General features: G+C 47.0%; 1 protein-coding gene across 1 annotated transcript; it reads left to right on the top strand.

Moving 5' to 3' along the window:
* Positions 1-7,549: 7,549 nt before the first annotated feature.
* PHLDA1 (pleckstrin homology like domain family A member 1) lies at positions 7,550-9,354 on the top strand. The gene is made up of 3 exons (XM_038756060.1): positions 7,550-7,621; positions 7,848-8,708; positions 8,844-9,354. Exons 1-3 carry the CDS (start codon positions 7,550-7,552, stop codon positions 8,901-8,903), a joined length of 993 nt encoding a protein of 330 aa, XP_038611988.1. The 3' UTR covers positions 8,904-9,354.
* The last annotated feature ends 8,575 nt before the right edge of the window (positions 9,355-17,929 follow it).

Below are 17,929 nucleotides of genomic sequence, written 5' to 3'. Positions count from 1 at the left end.
AATGATTCTTACAGCTCCTCATTCAAGTAAAACTGGAAGAATCCTTGGGTTTCTTCTGGTCAAGATCCAACCTTAAAATTTGTGGCCTAATGGAGGGAGCAGGCCCAGGAGTCAGGGGATCTGGGTGCTAATCCCAGCTCTACTGCTTGCCTGCTTTGGGACCTTGGACAAGTTGCTTAACTTCTGGGCCTCAGTTTCCTCATCTGTAAAATTGGGATTTAAATATCTCTTCTCCCTCCTGTGTCCCACCTGATGAGCTTATATCTATCTATCCCAGCACTTGGCACATAGTAAGTGCTTAAATACCACAGTTTTATTTTGTAACTGAAGACAATCAACAAAAGATGCAGTCTCTGGCCTTGAGGTATTTACACTCTAGTGGAGATGAGACATAAATTGCCAATATGCATAAGCTAAAAGGAGCATGAATATGATAGATAAAAATAATAAGCAGGTGAATATTAACCTGAATACCTAAGTGTGTCAAGGCAAGCAGATGGGTGACTTGACCAAGGGTGTGGGGTAAAATCAAGGGAATTCCTCTTGGAGATGGGGGCAACAGTTGGGGCTTAGCATGAGAGCACAGTAAGCGCTTAATAAATATGATTGAATGAATGAAAGAGCAAGGAGTGCTTGAATAGTGGATGGGTAAGGAGACAGCATTTGAAGGGCTAGGCTAAGAAATCCCATTTCCTTTTTCTTTTTCTCATAGGACACTTCCAAGCTCTGCTTTGAACCTTTTCCAGTTATTCTACCTCATTCCTCGAGGATGGTGGTTTTGAAACATTGCACCTGATCTTCAGGGTGAATGAAGGTTTTAGCATGTTGTAAAATTTGCTTTCTTTGGACCACCTATATTAATCCATTTGTTCTCGTTTCTGTTTCTGTACATTCATTAGGAAAGTACTCGATGAAATGTTCTGCCTTATTTAAATTCATACAAGAAGAAATCAGTGTAAATGTGTTGCATGATTTTAATTTACATATTTTTCCTTTCCTAGTCTAATTTCAGATGCAAGATTATATGCTTAAAATAGTTCAATTTAATCCCTTCAAGTTGATTACATTATAGTTACCTCATAGGCATAATGTGAGAAATAACTTGTAATTCAAATAAATTCCTAGGTGTAAGTATGGAATAAAAGAAGGTTAAAATTGCTCTTTCCTGCCTCTGCCCTCCTACACTGTAGTATTATAGTTGGTCGCAAGGGGGCGCGTGCACATTAACTATAATCTAACTGAAATCAAACTTGTATTAATATTAATTGTGTTAATATTTTAGATGCTTTCACCCCAAAACACCCGAGAAACGTGATTCTGCACACAACTAAGAGGGTTATCAGCATTTGTAAAGCAAACTGGCCGGGAAAAATGTAATGATAAAAGAGCAAAATGATAAATTTGAAAATTTAAAATAAATTTGATATATGAAAAATATAACGATAAAAGAGCAAAAAGAAACTCCCGTGAATATATAACTAATACAAGTCCAAAGTTCATTTGTTCAGTTGTTATTTGTTGAGCGTTTACTGTGTTCAGAACAGTCTACTAACCACTTGGGAGAGTACAATGCAACAATAAACAGACACATTCTCTGCCCACAATAAGCTATAAGGAGCTTCACAAATATATAAAATAAGTTTTCATGCTCAGTTTATTCCTTATGTCACTTTATCAAATGGTCTCAAATCAGAAAAAGGGTTTTTGTAGCTGTTCAGTTAAAATGAAGCAAATCTCCATTTAGATATTTGGGGGGTATTTTGCCTTTTGCAAAAGCAAAAATGAAGTGCAAAAAGAGGGAAAATTGTAACTGGCTAGTGGACCAAGTCCAGTGGGAAGAAGTAAAGGAGGGAAGCAGTAAGGCCTAGTGGATACAGCATGGGTCTGGGAGTAGGAGGATCTGTGTTCTAATACTGGCTCTGCCATTTGTCTGCTGTATGAACTTAGGCAAGTCACTTCACTTCTCTGTGCCTCAGTTCCCTCATCTGTAAAATGGGGATTAAGACTGTGAGCCTCAGATGATGATACAATTATCTTGTATCTATCACAGCACTTAGAACAGTGCCTGGCACAGCATTTAACAAATACCATAGTTATTATTACTCTCTCTACCTCAGTTACTCATCTGTAAAATGGGGATTAAGTCTGTATCCCAGATGGGATACAGACTGTGTCAAACCCGCTTAGCTTGCATCTCCTCTAGTGCTTAGTACAGTGCCTTGGCACATTAAAGCACTTAGTGCGCTCAAAATATACAATTGAATGAATGAATTTAAAAAGTCAGAGCCATGAGGTGAGAAGTTCCCTTAGTTCTATGTTCCTATTTTTAGGCTCTGCCTCAGAAGAAAAGAAAAAAAAAACTTCTTTCCAAGAAAGGTAGTAGGAAGTAACATTGCCTGGATGCCTGTGGTTTGGGTGATCTACATGTTCTTTATCCCTCCATGCTGCCTGCCCCCACTATAGAATGACTGGGTAACTAAGTTTGTGAAGGGCCAGGAACATGTCTACCGTTGTTATACTCTCCCAAGAGTTTAGTACAGTGCTGTGCACACAGTTAAATGCTCACTAAATGCCATGGATGATAACGGTGATGGGTGACCCAGCAAACAGACAGTTTATGGTAGCATGCAACATTCAGAATTGAGGAGCAGCTGTGATTGGAGTCAGGGTCTTTTGTATTTGCTACTTAAGTACTGTGGGGATTTGCTGTGAAGTTTCTTTCCCTCAGCAAAGGAGACTGTCGATGAGGTGACAATGACTTCTACTCAAGGCCTGCAAAACCAGCAAGTTTAATGTGCTTCCATTTCTCCATTTAGCCATTTTAATATCTTAGTCTGAAGATGTTTGCCTTGCCCAACAAAGGGCCCTAGGTGGACAACTCTATGGGCAAATTCTGCAGTTGAATCCCATTCATTCATTCATTACATTCTATTAAGTGCCTTCTGTGTGCAAAGCACTGTGAAAAAATACATGGATAAAAAATGGAATGGTCCCTGGACCCCAAGAGACTCAATCTAAAATTAAGGCTGGAAGAGTAGGTGGAAGATGAACATAATAAGGAGAGCTGAAACAAAAAAGGAAAAGCAAACCAAAGTTGTGACAGCAACTTCTGCAATAGGGCATTGTGTCTAAGGAGCAGCAGTGTTTCAGGGCTGTTTGGAGCTCAGGACAGGGTGTTCAGAGGCCATTACTCACAGCCGCTGCCCCTGACTCCCCAATCTCACATTGCTGCCTTTCCCTGGATGGCAGAAGATGAGGCTGCTGGAAGCTCCAGTGGCCTTAGGGATTGGGAATCTCTGCAGGGCTCTGGGGCTAGGGACTGACTACAGTCTCAAGCTGCTGTTTCCAAAAGTGACCAAATGGGAAGAGCCCAGGACTGGAAGTTGGGAGACCTAGGTTCTAATCCTGGCTCTGAACTGTGAGCCTCAATTGGCTCATTTTTATTGTTGTATTTGGTAAATGTTTACAGTGTGTCAAGCATTGTTCTAAGTTGTTGGGGTAGATACAAGTTAATCAGGTCAGGCATCATCCCTGTCCTACTTGGGGTTTACAGTCTAAGTAGGAAGGAGAATTTACCAGTAAAGTAGGGATTGAATTCCTGTTCTCTTACTCCCTCTCCCTCAAACTGAGCCCCATGAGGAGGAGGGACTATCAAATTTTATTATCAAATCTTATTATCTTGTGTCTACCCTAGTGGTTGGCACATAATATCTATTTGACAAATAATTTCTGTCCAACCAAACTGCCACCACACTTATCCCGCCTTGACTACCGCATCAGCCTCCTCATTAAATAATAATAATGGCATTTATTAAGCACTTACTATGTGCAAAGCTCTGTTCTAAGTGCTGGGGAGGATACAAGGTGATCAGGTTGTCCCACGGGGGGTTTACAGTCTTCATCCCCATTTTACAGATGAGGGAAACTGAGGCACAGAGAAGTGAAGTGGCTTGCCCAAAGTCACACAGCTGACAATTGGCGGAGTAGGGATTTGAACCCATGACCTCTGACTCGAAAGCCCGTGCTCTTTTCCATTGAGCCACGCTGCTTCTCCATTGACCTCCCTACCTGCGTGTCTCTTAAACCACTGTTCTTCCCATCTCTCCCCACTCATTTTTCTGAAAAATGGTTGCCCAGTCATCTCTACATCAAACTCATTGCCTTCAGCTGTAAGCCTCTATCCCTCCTATTTTACCTCGCTGAACTCCTACTACAATCCAATCCATGCCCTCCGCTCCTATAATGCCAAGCTACATTCTGTACCTCAATCTCTTCACCACCGACCTCTCCCCTTTGTCCTCCCTCTGACCTGGAATTTCCTCCCACTTAATATCCAACCAGTCTACTACGCTCCCCAAATTAAAAGCCTTACTAAAATCACATTTCCAAAAGGTCCTCCCCTACTAAGCCCTTATTTTCCCACTCCTCCCTGCTGCATCGCCTATGCGCTTGCATCTGTACCCTTTAGCACTTGATATTCATTCTATACTCAGCCCCATCGCATATGGATACATCTGTAGATTTTTTTTAATGTGTCTCCCCTTCTGGGATGAGGATGAGCCCATTTTTAGGGCAACAGATTCCGCCTGTCCTCACCCATACAGATCAGTATTAAATATTGCAATTTTTTTAAAAAAAAACTGTGCTATGCTGCTGTGATGGTTTTTTTGGGACTCGACACTAGTGAGCGGCAGGCAACCTGCTGCTACAAGTCAAAACTCACCTGTGCTGGGCAGCAGCGGCGTGGGAGAGAGTCAAGGGCGGAGACTCAAGGTTACTGCGTGGAAGGAGGCGTTTGTAAACCACTTCCATATATTTACCAAGAAAACTCTTTGGATACCCTATCAGAACGATTGCAGGGGGAAGTGGGGCGTTCTGGGCTAGAGGCGTCCATGGAGTTGTTTTGGGTTGGAACTACTTGACACCGTAAGACAAGAGCCCCCCTCTGGACTGTAACCTTCTTGTGGGCAGGGAATGTGTCTCTCAATTCTGTTTTATTGTACTTTTCCAAGCACTTTGCTCACAGTAAAGTAAGCAAAGAAGCAGCATGGGCCAAGGAGTCAAAAGGACCTGTGTTCAAATCATGACTCTGCCACTTGTCTGCTTTGTGACCTTGGGCAAGTCAATTAACTTCTCTGTGCCTCAGTTACCTCATCTGTAAACTGGGGATTAAGACTGTGAGCCCCATGTGGGCCATGGCCTGCGTTCAACTTGATTTACTTGTAACTACCGCAGTGCTTAGTACAAGGCCTAGCACAAAGTGCTTAAAAAAAAACCCATGGAAAAAGTAACCAGTCAATAAATACCATAGATTGAGTTTGGTTTATACAGGATGTGGTTGCTGAAGCTCGGTCTGCTCCCGCTAAAAGCTGGAAGAAGCCAGGGAGGGTTTGAACAGCCTCAGATGGTCCTGCAGCTTGCCTGCATTTATCATTTATCAATGATATTTGAGTACTTACTGTGCACTGAGGACTATACTAAGTGCTCAGGAGAGTACAATGCAACAGTGTTGGTCAACACGGTTCCCTGCCCATAAAAAGCTTACATTCTAGAGGAGGAGAGTGCTAAGTTTTGGGAAAGGGTTCAGAGACACTAATGAAGAATTAGAAGCGCAGGTGGCCACTGCACTTTTATTTTACCATAATCTCCTCCCTCTTCTCCCTTGCATGGTTGTTGTGGGGAGTGTGGTCTGGCTAGCTCCATCCTCCCCATCTTCATTCATGTCTGGGGGTGGATGGGCAATGATCAATCGATGAGAGTTATTAAGCACTTTCTGCTGCGGGAGAGTACAGTTCAACAGAGTAGGTAGAGACAATCTCAGTCCACATGGAGCTTACAGGTGAAAGGAGAGCCAGGGAAAGGAAGCCTTGGGTGCTTTGAGGATTAAGGGAGGAGGAAGGTAAAGAAGGGAGGGATAGTAAATGGAGAAATCTGTGAGGGTCATGCCCAGCCCTAGAAGTGCACGTAGGCCTTCACATCCACAGATGCATCTTCTCACCTGTTTGAACAACATACATTTGCACAAATCCCAGCCCAGAGCTGCTGCTTGAGGTGGCCTCCGCTTCAAGGCTCTCCATCACCTCGCCCCCTCCTACCCCACTTCCCTTCTCTCCTTCTACAGCCCACCCCGCACCCTCCACTCCTCTGCCGCTAATCTCCTCACTGTGCCTCGTTCTCACCTGTCTCGCCATCGACCCCCGGTCCACGTCATCCCCCGGGCCTGGAATGCCCTCCCTCTGCCCATCCGCCAAGCTAGCTCTCTTCCTCCCTTCAAGGCCCTACTGAGAGCTCACCTCCCCCAGGAGGCCTTCGCAGACTGAGCCCCTTCCTTCCTCTCCCCCTCGCCCCCCTCTCCATCCCCCCATCTTACCTCCTTCCCTTCCCCACAGCACCTGTATATATGTATATATGCCTGTACATATTTATTACTCTATTTATTTATTTATTTATTTTACTTGTACATATCTATTCTATTTATTTTATTTTGTTAGTATGTTTGGTTTTGTTCTCTGTCTCCCCCTTTTAGACTGTGAGCCCACTGCTGGGTAGGGACTGTCTCTGTTGCCAACTTGTACTTCCCAAGCGCTTAGTACAGTGCTCTGCACACAGTAAGCGCTCAATAAATACGATTGATTGATTGATTGACTCTGGGTGTCAGTGCGGAGCTACCTCGACCGCTAGGGGTCGCTGCGGGGCGGGGTGGGGGGTGTTGGGTGTCATTGCGGAGCGGGAGGAGCCACCTCGGCCGCTAGGGGTCGCTGCGGGGCGGGCGGGGCGGGAACGTTGGGTGTCACTGGGGAGCGGGAGGAGCCACCTCGGCCGCTAGGGGTCGCTGCGGGGCGGGCGGGGCGGGAATGTTGGGTGTCACCGCGGAGCGGGAGGGGCCACCTCGGCCGCTAGGGGTCGCTGCGGGGCGGGCACGTTGTGTGTCACCGCGGAGCGGGAGGAGCCACCTCGGCCGCTAGGGGTCGCTGCGGGGCAGGCGGGGCGGGAATGTTGGGTGTCACCGCGGAGCGGGAGGAGCCACCTCGGCCGCTAGGGGTCGCTGCGGGGCGGGAATGTTGGGTGTCACCGCGGAGCGGAAGGAGCCACCTCGGCCGCTAGGGGTCGCTGCGGGGCGGGCGGGGTGGGAATGTTGGGTGTCACCGCGGAGCGGGAGGGGCCACCTCGGCCGCTAGGGGTCGCTGCGGGGCGGGCACGTTGTGTGTCACCGCGGAGCGGGAGGAGCCACCTCGGCCGCTAGGGGTCGCTGCGGGGCAGGCGGGGCGGGAATGTTGGGTGTCACCGCGGAGCGGGAGGAGCCACCTCGGCCGCTAGGGGTCGCTGCGGGGCGGGAATGTTGGGTGTCACCGCGGAGCGGAAGGAGCCACCTCGGCCGCTAGGGGTCGCTGCGGGGCGGGCGGGGTGGGAATGTTGGGTGTCACCGCGGAGCGGGAGGGGCCACCTCGGCCGCTAGGGGTCGCTGCGGGGCGGGCATGTTGTGTGTCACCGCGGAGCGGAAGGAGCCACCTCGGCCGCTAGGGGTCGCTGCGGGGCGGGCGGGGCGGGAATGTTGGGGGTCACCGCGGAGCGGGAGGGGCCACCTCGGCCGCTAGGGGTCGCTGCGGGGCGGGAATGCTGGGTGTCACTGGGGAGCGGGAGGAGCCACCGCGGCCGCTAGGTGTCATCATCATCAATCGTATTTATTGAGCGCTTACTATGTGCAGAGCACTGTACTAAGCGCTTGGGAAGTACAAATTGGCAACATATAGAGACAGTCCCTACCCAATAGTGGGCTCACAGTCTAAAAGGCGGGGCGGGAACGTTGGGTGTCACCGCGGAGCGGGAGGAGCCACCTCGGCCGCTAGGGGTCGCTGCGGGGCGGGAATGTTGGGTGTCACTGGGGAGCGGGAGGAGCCACCTCGGGCGCTAGGGGTCGCTGCGGGGCGGGCGGGGCGGGCCCATTCAAAAGCGGAGTGAGCAGGTCGGCGGGCCAGACTCGCCCGGCCGCTCCGGCGAGCGCTTCCCGTTCGGTCGGTCGGTCGGTCCGCAGCCCGCCCGCAGCCGAGCCCGGGGCAGGAGGCGCGGCTGTGCTGTCCCTCGGCCTCGCCCGCCCGCTGCGGCGGAGCCTCGTCGCCTTCCTCCGGTGGGGCGGGCGCGGGAGCCGCCGGCGGCGGGAGGACGGCGCCCGGGCGCTGCTGCTGCCGCCGCCGCCGCCGCCGCCGCCGCCGCTGCCGGAGCCGCGGCCGTCGGCGGCCCGCGGGCCCCCCCCGCATGGTGCCGGCACCATGCTGGAGAGCGGCGGCTGCAGGGCGCTGAAGGAGGGCGTGCTGGAGAAGCGCAGCGACGGGCTGCTGCAGCTGTGGAAGAAGAAGTGCTGCATCCTCACCGAGGAGGGGCTCCTGCTCATCCCGGCCAAGCAGCAGGCCGGGCCCCCGCCGCCCCCGCCCAGCCCGCCCCCCGCCGCCGCCGCCGCCGCCGCCGAGCAGCCCCCGGCCAAGCTCAAGGAGCTGCACTTCTCCAACATGAAGACGGTGGACTGCGTGGAGCGCAAGGGCAAGTACATGTACTTCACCGTGGTCATGGCCGAGGGCAAGGAGATCGACTTCCGCTGCCCGCAGGACCAGGGCTGGAACGCGGAGATCACGCTGCAGATGGTGCAGTACAAGAACCGCCAGGCCATCCTGGCCGTCAAGTCCACGCGGCAGAAGCAGCAGCACCTCGCGCAGCGGCCGCCCCTGCAGCAGCAGCAGCAGCACCAGCCGCCCCTGCAGCAGCTGCAGCAGCAGCAGCTGCAGCAGCAGCAGCAGCAGCCGGCCCTGCAGCCGCAGCCGCCGCTGCCCCCGCACACCCTCCCGCAGCCCCCGCCGCCGCAGCCCCCGCCCGGCCCCCGCCTCCCCCGCACCACCTCCAACTCTGCCTAGCGACCGCCCGGGGAGGACCGGGGCAGGACCGGGGGCCCGCGCCGGGCTCCTCCGCCCCCTCCATCCCGCCTCCGGACCCGCGGACACCGCGGGGGGCGAAGGACCAAAAGAAGCGGGCACGGACCCCCGCGCCGCCCGGACCCCCGGACGGCCAGACTTTAACTCTTATTTATGGACCTTGGAAACGATCTTCTAGGAGGGTGGACCCTCCGGGGGATGCGATGTACTGTAATGTTATTTTAATGTATTTTAATTTACCGTTATTTATTAGGGTCTTTTTTTAAAAAAAAAAAAAGAAAATGCTCGCTTTCGGACGTTGCTGATTGTAGGCCATTATCCCGCAAAGTCAAATAGCAAAGAATTCATTAGCGCCCCGGTAATGATAATGGCATTTATTAAGCGCTTACTATGTGCAAAGCACTGTTCTAAGCGCTGGGGAGGTTACAAGGTGATCGGGTTGTCCCACGGGGGGCTCACAGTCTTATTCCCCGTTTTACAGATGAGGGAACCGAGGCCCAGAGAAGTGAAGTGACTTGCCCAAAGTCACACAGCTGACAATTGGAGGAGAGAACTGAGGCACAGAGAAGTTAAGTGACTTGCCCAAAGTCACACAGCTAATTGGATGAGAGAACTGAGGCACAGAGAAGTTAAGTGACTTGCCCAAAGTCACACAGCTGACAATTGGTGGAGCCGGGGTTTGAACCCATGACCCTCTGACTCCAACGCCCGTGCTCCTTCCACTGAGCCACGCCCGGTATGCCTTGATCAGAAAAGAGGGAGAAGGGGAGGGGGAGAAAAAAAAGATGCTAGAAAACCCATTCGGTTGCCATCAGCGAGCTTCAGGGAAGGCTGCTCCCTGACGGGAAAGCATTCCGTTTGAACAGATTATATCCTGCGGTGTTAAAGCGGATCCTTGATTTCCCGGAAGTTATGTTTGGGGAGAATATATTGAAAAAGACAGAAACGATTCGGAATTTTTGTGAAAATTAAACTGTTCGAGGGGGGAAGGAGTCAGACTGTCATCTGCTTTCAAAATATTTTTTACGGCGTGTTCCCAGTTGTGGAGGGCTGAGTTATCGGATTTCATGTAAAGCCCATTTTTTTCAGGGAGAAATAGACTAGTCCAGAGCAAAATGTCAAAGATGTAAAAAAATGTAGATGCCATCTCTCTGAGACGGCTCTCTGATTTTGATTTGTGGGCATGTTTCAGATTTAAAATGTATCTATTTTTTCTCCCGAAAACAGTAAAAGCAAAAAAAAGGAAAAGAAAATCGTTATATTTTTGTGTCTGAATTTCTGCTTTAAATCTCATTTCCCCAACAAAACGCCAGCCAAGGAGGGATTTGAAGAATCTCTCAGAGTTGTGTAAATATTTTGAAGGATGCATAATGCATCTTACCTTGAGAGTCCACAATGTTTGGTGTCTCTGCCTGTTAAAAAAAAAAGGTGTATTGACTTCTTTCATGATAGGTTAACAAAACCCTGAAAATCGGAAGTGAAGAGTTAAATGGACATTTGATTTGGAGAAAACAGAGCTTAGTTTGTGCTGTCACCACATCATTGAGGGATTCTGGAAAACCCTCAAAGAGGATGTGACAGAACAAACACACTTCTGTTGGACGTGGAAAGGAGAGTTAAACTACTCTCTACACAGAGACATCTTGATGCGAACGGAACCATTGATGTTGTTGAATGCTCTTGGGCCAAGATTCACTTCCTATCTGCATGGATTTAGTTTAAGGGTTTGTCTGTGCTTTTTATCCTTCTCTATCTTCCAGAAGCTCTCAAAATGTCAGCCCATCCTATGAAAAACAGCATTACATTTGGGGGCAAAATATTGAAATTGTTTTTTGAAAATTCTGTTTTTAGAGTTTTTAAGAGAAGTCAGCAAAGCAAGGGTCACCAAGCTGCTCTCCCCTCCCAGCCTGAAGCCTGGGTCTCCTGCGGGTCACGCCAAGGGTGGGAAAGACAGAATGGGAACAGAGGCAGAGAAAGCATGATGTAAAGCAGCAGCACATCTATGTGACGGCTCATCTTGGGGCAGGGTGAGGAATGCTATGGCCAACAGAGGCTTCTGATTTTGAATTGTGCTCAATCTGCCAAACAGAATGTAAGAGGACCACTCAAATTCACTGAAGGGGAAAAGCCGTTTTTGGGTTTTTTTTTTTTTAACCTGAGGTTTGAGGTGCAATAGGTCATTTTACCTCCCTGATAGGGCTGCTGCATTTTTGTCACATAAATTAATTTGCCTCTTTGGGATCCTCATTTTCCAGGTAAGGGAAGCTGGAAATGTGTATTTAACCATGGGGATAGCAGTACTTACAAAAAAGACTGTCTCCACCTCATTGGCTGAAAATCTATGATAGGGTTTCATACCAGAGCAGAGGCCTGGGTTGTTGGCTTATACCCAACCCTGAGCCAACGCTGTGGATCAAGTAGTTCCTTTGCTGCCTCATTCTTGAAGGGCTGGATATTGGAATCGGGGCTGGGTCCCTGATTATCTACTTTAGAACACCTAATGCTGGAAGGAATTGCTCTCTGTTGCAAACTCTCTTTAAAAAAAAGTGTTGCTTTTTAAAGAAGTTGTTTCTTTTTGCTGGGGTCCTTTTTGATTTGGGCATTATTTTGAAGGAACGGCACATCAGATTTGGAAAAGATTCAAAGCAGAATTGGGTAGCCGTGGTTGTCTCCTCACCCCTATGCAACTGTCTCCCTCGCCTGAGAAGCTAAGATCGAATTAAATCCCTTGTATTGAAAATGTGAAAAATTAAATTCCCAACTGAAACTTGAACCATTGACTCTGAAGCCCTGTTGTCTGCCTGAAGTATTCACACCCCTAAAGTAGAACTAACACATGGAGAGGAAATAATGAGAAGTAATGATTGTGGCCCTAACTATGTGCCAAGCAGAGGACTAAGCACTAGTAAGATAAGCAAACAGCATTTCAGTCCCCTGCAGTGCTCCCACGGCAGAGACATTTGTTATTCCCACTTGGAGCCCCGGTATTTGGGTATTTTCCATGATGAGGGATCTTAATCTTACTAAATGTGTGTTTGCTCGCTGGATCAATCTCTTCACTCCTGTTCTCTTAAGGAAATCAGGACCTTGTGTCCACCCATCAGAGGCCTAGGGGTCCCGTCTGTTTCAGCCCTGGGTCTCAAATGCCAAAGGCCAGACCCTGCTTGCTCAGCAGCACTTCTCTCTAAACCTTCATTCCCCACCTCTGAAAGTTGTTTACCGTGGATGTCGACACCTTTATTGGATTTTTTGGTTTTGCCAAACCCCATTTGAATTTTCAAGCATCTGATGTCTTTAACTTGAGTCTCATTGGTTCTTAATATGAGAAGCAATATTTTCTTGAATTCTGTGGCTTCAGACTTCCTTTAGACTGTCAACTGTACATGAGATGGGATCGTGTCCAATCTGCTTGTATGGAATCTACCCCGGCGTTTACTACCTAGAAAGTGCTTATTACCGCAATTATTTATCTAGCCTGGCAACAGGGGTCCATCTCCCTGTCCACATCATCATATGCTTGTAACAGTCTTAGAAGAGGAGCTAAGTTTTGAAGGCCCTCCTTCTAGACTGTTTGCTGCTTGTGGGCAGACATCATGTCTACCAACTCTGTTACATTTTACTCTCCCAAGTGCCAGGTACAGTGTTCTGCACAAGGTAAAGGCTCAATAAATACCACTGATTGAGCAAAGGGGCTGGACTAATCTGTCAGGACAGATTTGAGGCCTCATTTTGGGAATGCCTCACAACTTTTGCCTAGGTAATTATTATTTGCTGGATAACAAGGGCATGGTTCCTGAACTTCAATTCTCTAGCAAAATGTAAAAGGCTACTCATCAATGAAAAGAACTGAATTGACCTGAGAATTTACTGTAGGTCAGTCAAAGGTATTTATTGAGTGTTTACTGCGTGCAGAGCACTGTTTTAAGTGCTTGAGAGAATCCAGTAGAAAATATAACAGACACATTCCCTGCCCACAACGAGCTACTGCAAATCTTTTAAACATGACATTGAAATTACAGGCAGTAATTGATTTTATATTATATGGCTTAGTACAGTGCTCTGCACACAGTAAGCGCTCAATAAATACGATTGAATGAATGGGTTGCGCTGTAGCGGAAGAAAAATCTTTGTGGCTTTTTAAAAACATTCAAGTTTTAATCATTGGGAAGAAATGTTTTCTATTTGGTTTACCACTTATGAATGGGAGACCTGTTGGGTTGATTGAATTTCTGTGTGTGTCTCAATACTTATTTTTCTTAAATCACAGTAATAGAGTAACCAAAAGACCTGTTGAGGTGGGTAAAAAAAAAAAAAGGTAACTATATTATCTTCTCCCTTCTTTACCAGGTGATGTCAAAAACGGGTATAGGATCCAGCTGAAGAGAATTAGAAAGTATACAGTTAACCAGCTAGTTATGTGAACAGGCAAGCTCAGTGTCATTAGTAGCATTTCTGGAAAACTGGTGAAGAAAGATACGTAGTGTTCCATAATCAGAGATTTTAATGAATTTCCCTGGTGGCCTGTGTGCAATGAAAAAGCAGATTTTAGTAATGGTGGACTTTGGGAGGTCTTAATTATTTCTTTTGCATAATCAAGAGAATCAACAAAGCATTCAGTGGTGTTCTGCAGTATTTCCTCTCTAAGATTCATCATACGCAAATTCCGGCTTCTGAAGATTAGGTAACATGGAGTACCGAATGTTTTCTAGCATGTATTTGTGAACTGAAATAATAGTGTCATGATTTTTGTGTAAATGACTCATATGATTTCTGAGATGATTTATTTTTCATATTTTTCAAAATACATTCCATTTAAAATAAAGAAGTATCTATCGAAATGACCTGATGGCCTCTTGAAGGACTTCTTATTCTGACACGATCTTTGTGATGACTGGACATATGGACTCTCATTACTAGTTGGTTCCAAACAGTGATTGTTCCTGTCCTGGAAAAAAAACAAAACATGTTAGTGAGATTCAGTCCTAATTTTTTTGTAATGCAGCAGGAAATCCTAAAATATAAGGGTCCCTTTCAAACTGTGAATTCATTAAAGATGGCCTTCTTAGAATTTAAAAGGAGGAGTGCCTTAGCGATTTGGAGTTATGGCAGTTCCCCCTGAGTTGCATTACAGCTGTTCCAATGTTACCCTGACAGCTGCAAGAGATGAGAATCTGGCCTTAGGATCACCCATACAAATGGATATATGTATGTAAGGTCTTCTGTGTTTACAAGAGAAGGGACCTGCCTTTCTATACAGGCATTCAAAAGCCTCTGAATTTCAAAGACCGGTGAATAAGAAGAGACATTTAAAACATTAAATTAGCCCTCTAGTCACATCACTGTCTTTTTGTGAGAAGAGATAAGTGAACAGAAAGATTACTGCCTCTCTGGTGAATTCTGCAGAACAGAGGAATGTGCAATGAGGAGGAAGTAAAGGTAGGCTGTGGTCAAGAACCTTCAATAACATTAATAGTATTTAAGCACTTACTGTGCACTAAGCATTAAAAACTTTGAAACAGAGAGAAGTTGACTCCTGTAAATATATGACAACACACGTTAGGCATTTTTATCTTTGAATAATTCAATCTCCCTTCCTCAGTGAGCTCAGAGCATTATACTAATACTAACTGACTAATACAGTACTTAAACCACCCCATTGTAAGAAAACAAGTATTACAGATCCCTGCCTTGCTGGCGGAGGCACAAGAAATGAAATTCTATGGGTAGAGTCATTCATAAGGCCTGGGGTAAAACATGGAACCCGACCTACTAGATTCCTTCCATCTCCTTCATTTCCTCTCGTTCTGCCTCCTCCTCCCGTTTCCAAGAATGCCACCTCTCCACAACTTGGAAACACACTGCAGAGGAAGGTGCCAGATCTGAAATTCTGCATCAGGGTGCTGAAACAACTTTAAAAACTTGAATATTGTCAATTAGCAGCTCAAAGACATGTGGTGTGTGGTATGTGTACTTTTTGATGCCGTGTTTGCTTTATTGTTCCTGGAGAAGCAGCATGGCCTAGGGGATAGGGCACAGGCTTGGGAGTCAGAAGGACCTGGGTTCTAAACCCAGCTCTGCCACTTGTCTGCTCTGTGATCTCTGTGCCTCATTTACCTCATCTGTAAAATGGGGATTAAGACTGCGAGACCTATGTGGGACATGGACTGTGTCCAACATGATTAGCTTGTATTTCTCTCAGCACTTAGTACAGTGCCTGGCACATAGTAAATGCTTAACAGAGACCATAAAAAAATGAACACCAGTCATCCCGAATAAAAACTTACAATTACACAACAGTTCAATAAAGAAATTATAAGGGCATAGTATATTTATTACTAGGCAAATATTCATTCATTCAGTTGTATTGAGCACTCACTGTGTGCAGAGCACTGTACTGAGCGCTTGGGAAGAACAAGTCGGCACCATATAGAGACTGTCCCTACCCAACAACGGGTTCACAGTCTAGAAAGGGGAGACAGACAACAAAACAAACCATGTAGACAGGTGTCAAAATTGTCAGAACAAATAGAATTGAAGCTGTATGCACATCATTAACAAGATAAATAGAATAGTAAATATGTACAAGTAAAATAGAGAAATCTGTACAAATATATACAAGTGCTGTGGAGAGGGGAAGGAGGTAGGGTGGGGGGGATGGGGAGGAGGAGAGGAAAAAGGGGGCTCTGTCTGGGAAGGCCTCCTGGAGGAGGTGAGCTCTCAGTAGGGCTTTGAAGGGAGGAAGAGAGCTAGCCTGGCGGATGTGTGGAGGGAGGGCATTCCAGGCCAGAGGAAGGTCGTGGGCTGGGGGTCGACGGCGCGACAGGCAAGAACAAGGTACAATGAGGAGGTTAGCGGCAGAGGAGTGGAGGGTGCGGGCTGGGCTGTAGAAGGAGAGAAGGGAGGTGAGGTAGGAGGGGGCGTGGTGATGGAGAGCCTTGAAGCCGAAGCAATATTCAACCGTGAAGTTTGGAATAATGAAAATATTCTGCAGGATGAGATATTTGTGGGACCTGGTTGGATTTATCAGCCATTTAGCCATCAGCCATTATTATTTAGAGAAGCAGCTTGGTCTAGTGGAAAAAGCATTGGCCTGGGAAGTCAGAGACCTGTGTCCTAATCCCTGTTCTTCCACTTGCCTGCTGTGTGGCCTTAGGGCAAGTCACTTAGCTTCTCTAAGCCTCAGTTCCTTCATCTGCAAAATAGGAATTCAATATCTGTTCTCCCTCCTACTTAGACTGTGAGCCCCATGATTACCTTTTCTCTACACCAGTGCTTAGAACAGTGCTTGAAACATAGTAAGCACTTCACAAATATCATAATTATTATTATTAAAGTTTTCATTTGAGTTGCTGGAAATGAAGAGAATCCCACAGAGAAGTGATTGATTCCAGTTTGCATCAGTCCCAGGGCTGGACAGGGCCCATCCTGTCCAGGCAGCCCAGTTTGAATTCTGGAGTTTCTGGAGCTGACCTTGGTCTTTCACACAGTCAGCTGAGGGAGTCCCTCAGACCCTCAGTTTCTAGCCCCTTACTTCCCAAGGTCACCTGGAAGACAGGCCTTTGGGAGCAGGAGAAGTGAAGATTATTTGTCATGGTGAAGTGAAGCTGTTCATTAGCATTAAATGAAAATCAGGAATAAAAAGCTTGAAATATATGCCAGGTAGATAGTATGAAATTCCCTCCAATCAGAGTCACGCAAAATAATGAATTATTTAGCTATCCTCTTAGCCTGAGCATCCTATTCAATTGAGATGTCCTGTCAATTGAGATGTTCTGTAGTGCCTACTTAGGCTTAGTACTAATGCTAATATTTTCAAATAGAGAGCACTCCAGAAAAACAGGCAACGTTGAAAGGAATCAAATGTAACTTCCTGTGGTCAGTTTGAACCAAGTTTTTAGCAGATGAACAAATCACAGCTTCCTATAAAATGTAGACTTCGGTTTGTAAAAGTACTTGATTTCTGTAATCATTTTACTCAATCCTGTGGGAAAGAGAGTGTGGACTAGTTAATCAGACTATCAATGGTATTTACTGAGCGCTTATTGTGTACAGAGTACTGTACTGAGCACTAGGGAGAGTACCGTCACTGCCCAAATTTTTCTCTAGTTCTGCCAAAACAGGTTGCCAAAAAACTGCCATTTTATTTTTAACTTCACATCTTTGTGTCCCTTCCCCTTTTCTCCCTGTTTCTTCTGCAATCTGAGGGTTTAGGACAGCTCTGGTTACTGAAGCCTTTTCACTAACCACCACACGTATGCCAGGTACTTTGTGTACTTTGTACTCTCCTTTTTGTGTACTTTATTCTTGGCAATGAGAGTTCAGTCTCAGTTTCCATTCGGTTCCCGACCAGTGAGAAGGTGATCATTACATCATCACATCCTGCAGTGATGTGATTTTTAAAGAGACTGTGTTTCTGAAGCTCAAAGTGGATTAAGGCAGAAGTCCAAGCGTACTTAGAAGTGTGAAAGCAAGGGGTAGAATAGGCTGGAAAGGAAGTGGGTGTAGAAGGAGGAGAGTGAGAGACCCAGCATGGAATCTTGAGGAACACACACAGTAAAGGGATGAGAGATGGAAGGAGCCAGCAAAGGAATCAGAGATGAAGCGGTTGGAGGGCTGGGAAGAACCAGCCACGTCCCGGGTTGGTGAAACCAACACCAGATCACATTCTAAGGAAAAAGGGGTCAGGGAGGCTTAGGGCAGAATAGAGCCCATCCAACTTAGCTAAGTCCAAAATGGAATTTCTCATCTTCCTAAATCCCTCCTCTCTTTCCAACTTTCCCATCTCGGTTAACACCACCATCCACCCTGAAACTGAAACCTTGGTATCCTCTTCACTCTCATCCAGCTCTCACATCCAATCAACAGCTAAAACCGACCAACTTTTCCTCATAAACATTTTGAGAATCTGTTCCATCCCCTCTCAAAGAACAACAACCCCTGGTCCACCTGCTCATTACATCACGATTGGACTACTGTGTCAGCCTCCTGGCCTCTTGATTCCTCCCTCC

Source organism: Tachyglossus aculeatus, chromosome 14 (assembly GCF_015852505.1).
Source record: "Tachyglossus aculeatus isolate mTacAcu1 chromosome 14, mTacAcu1.pri, whole genome shotgun sequence".
Taxonomy (NCBI): domain Eukaryota; kingdom Metazoa; phylum Chordata; class Mammalia; order Monotremata; family Tachyglossidae; genus Tachyglossus; species Tachyglossus aculeatus.
This window is presented reverse-complemented; position numbering and strand designations above follow the sequence as displayed.

Excerpts from the sequence above, each read along its gene's own strand:
- PHLDA1 (XM_038756060.1), top strand. The coding sequence starts at position 7,550 with ATGTTGGGGGTCACCGCGGAGCGGGAGGGGCCACCTCGGCCGCTAGGG. Across the intron at positions 7,622-7,847 it reads CTGCGGGGCGGGAATGCTGG|GGGTCGCTGCGGGGCGGGAA; the intron begins GTGTCACTGGGG and ends CTCGGCCGCTAG. Across the intron at positions 8,709-8,843 it reads AGCAGCAGCACCTCGCGCAG|CCGCCGCCGCAGCCCCCGCC; the intron begins CGGCCGCCCCTG and ends CTCCCGCAGCCC.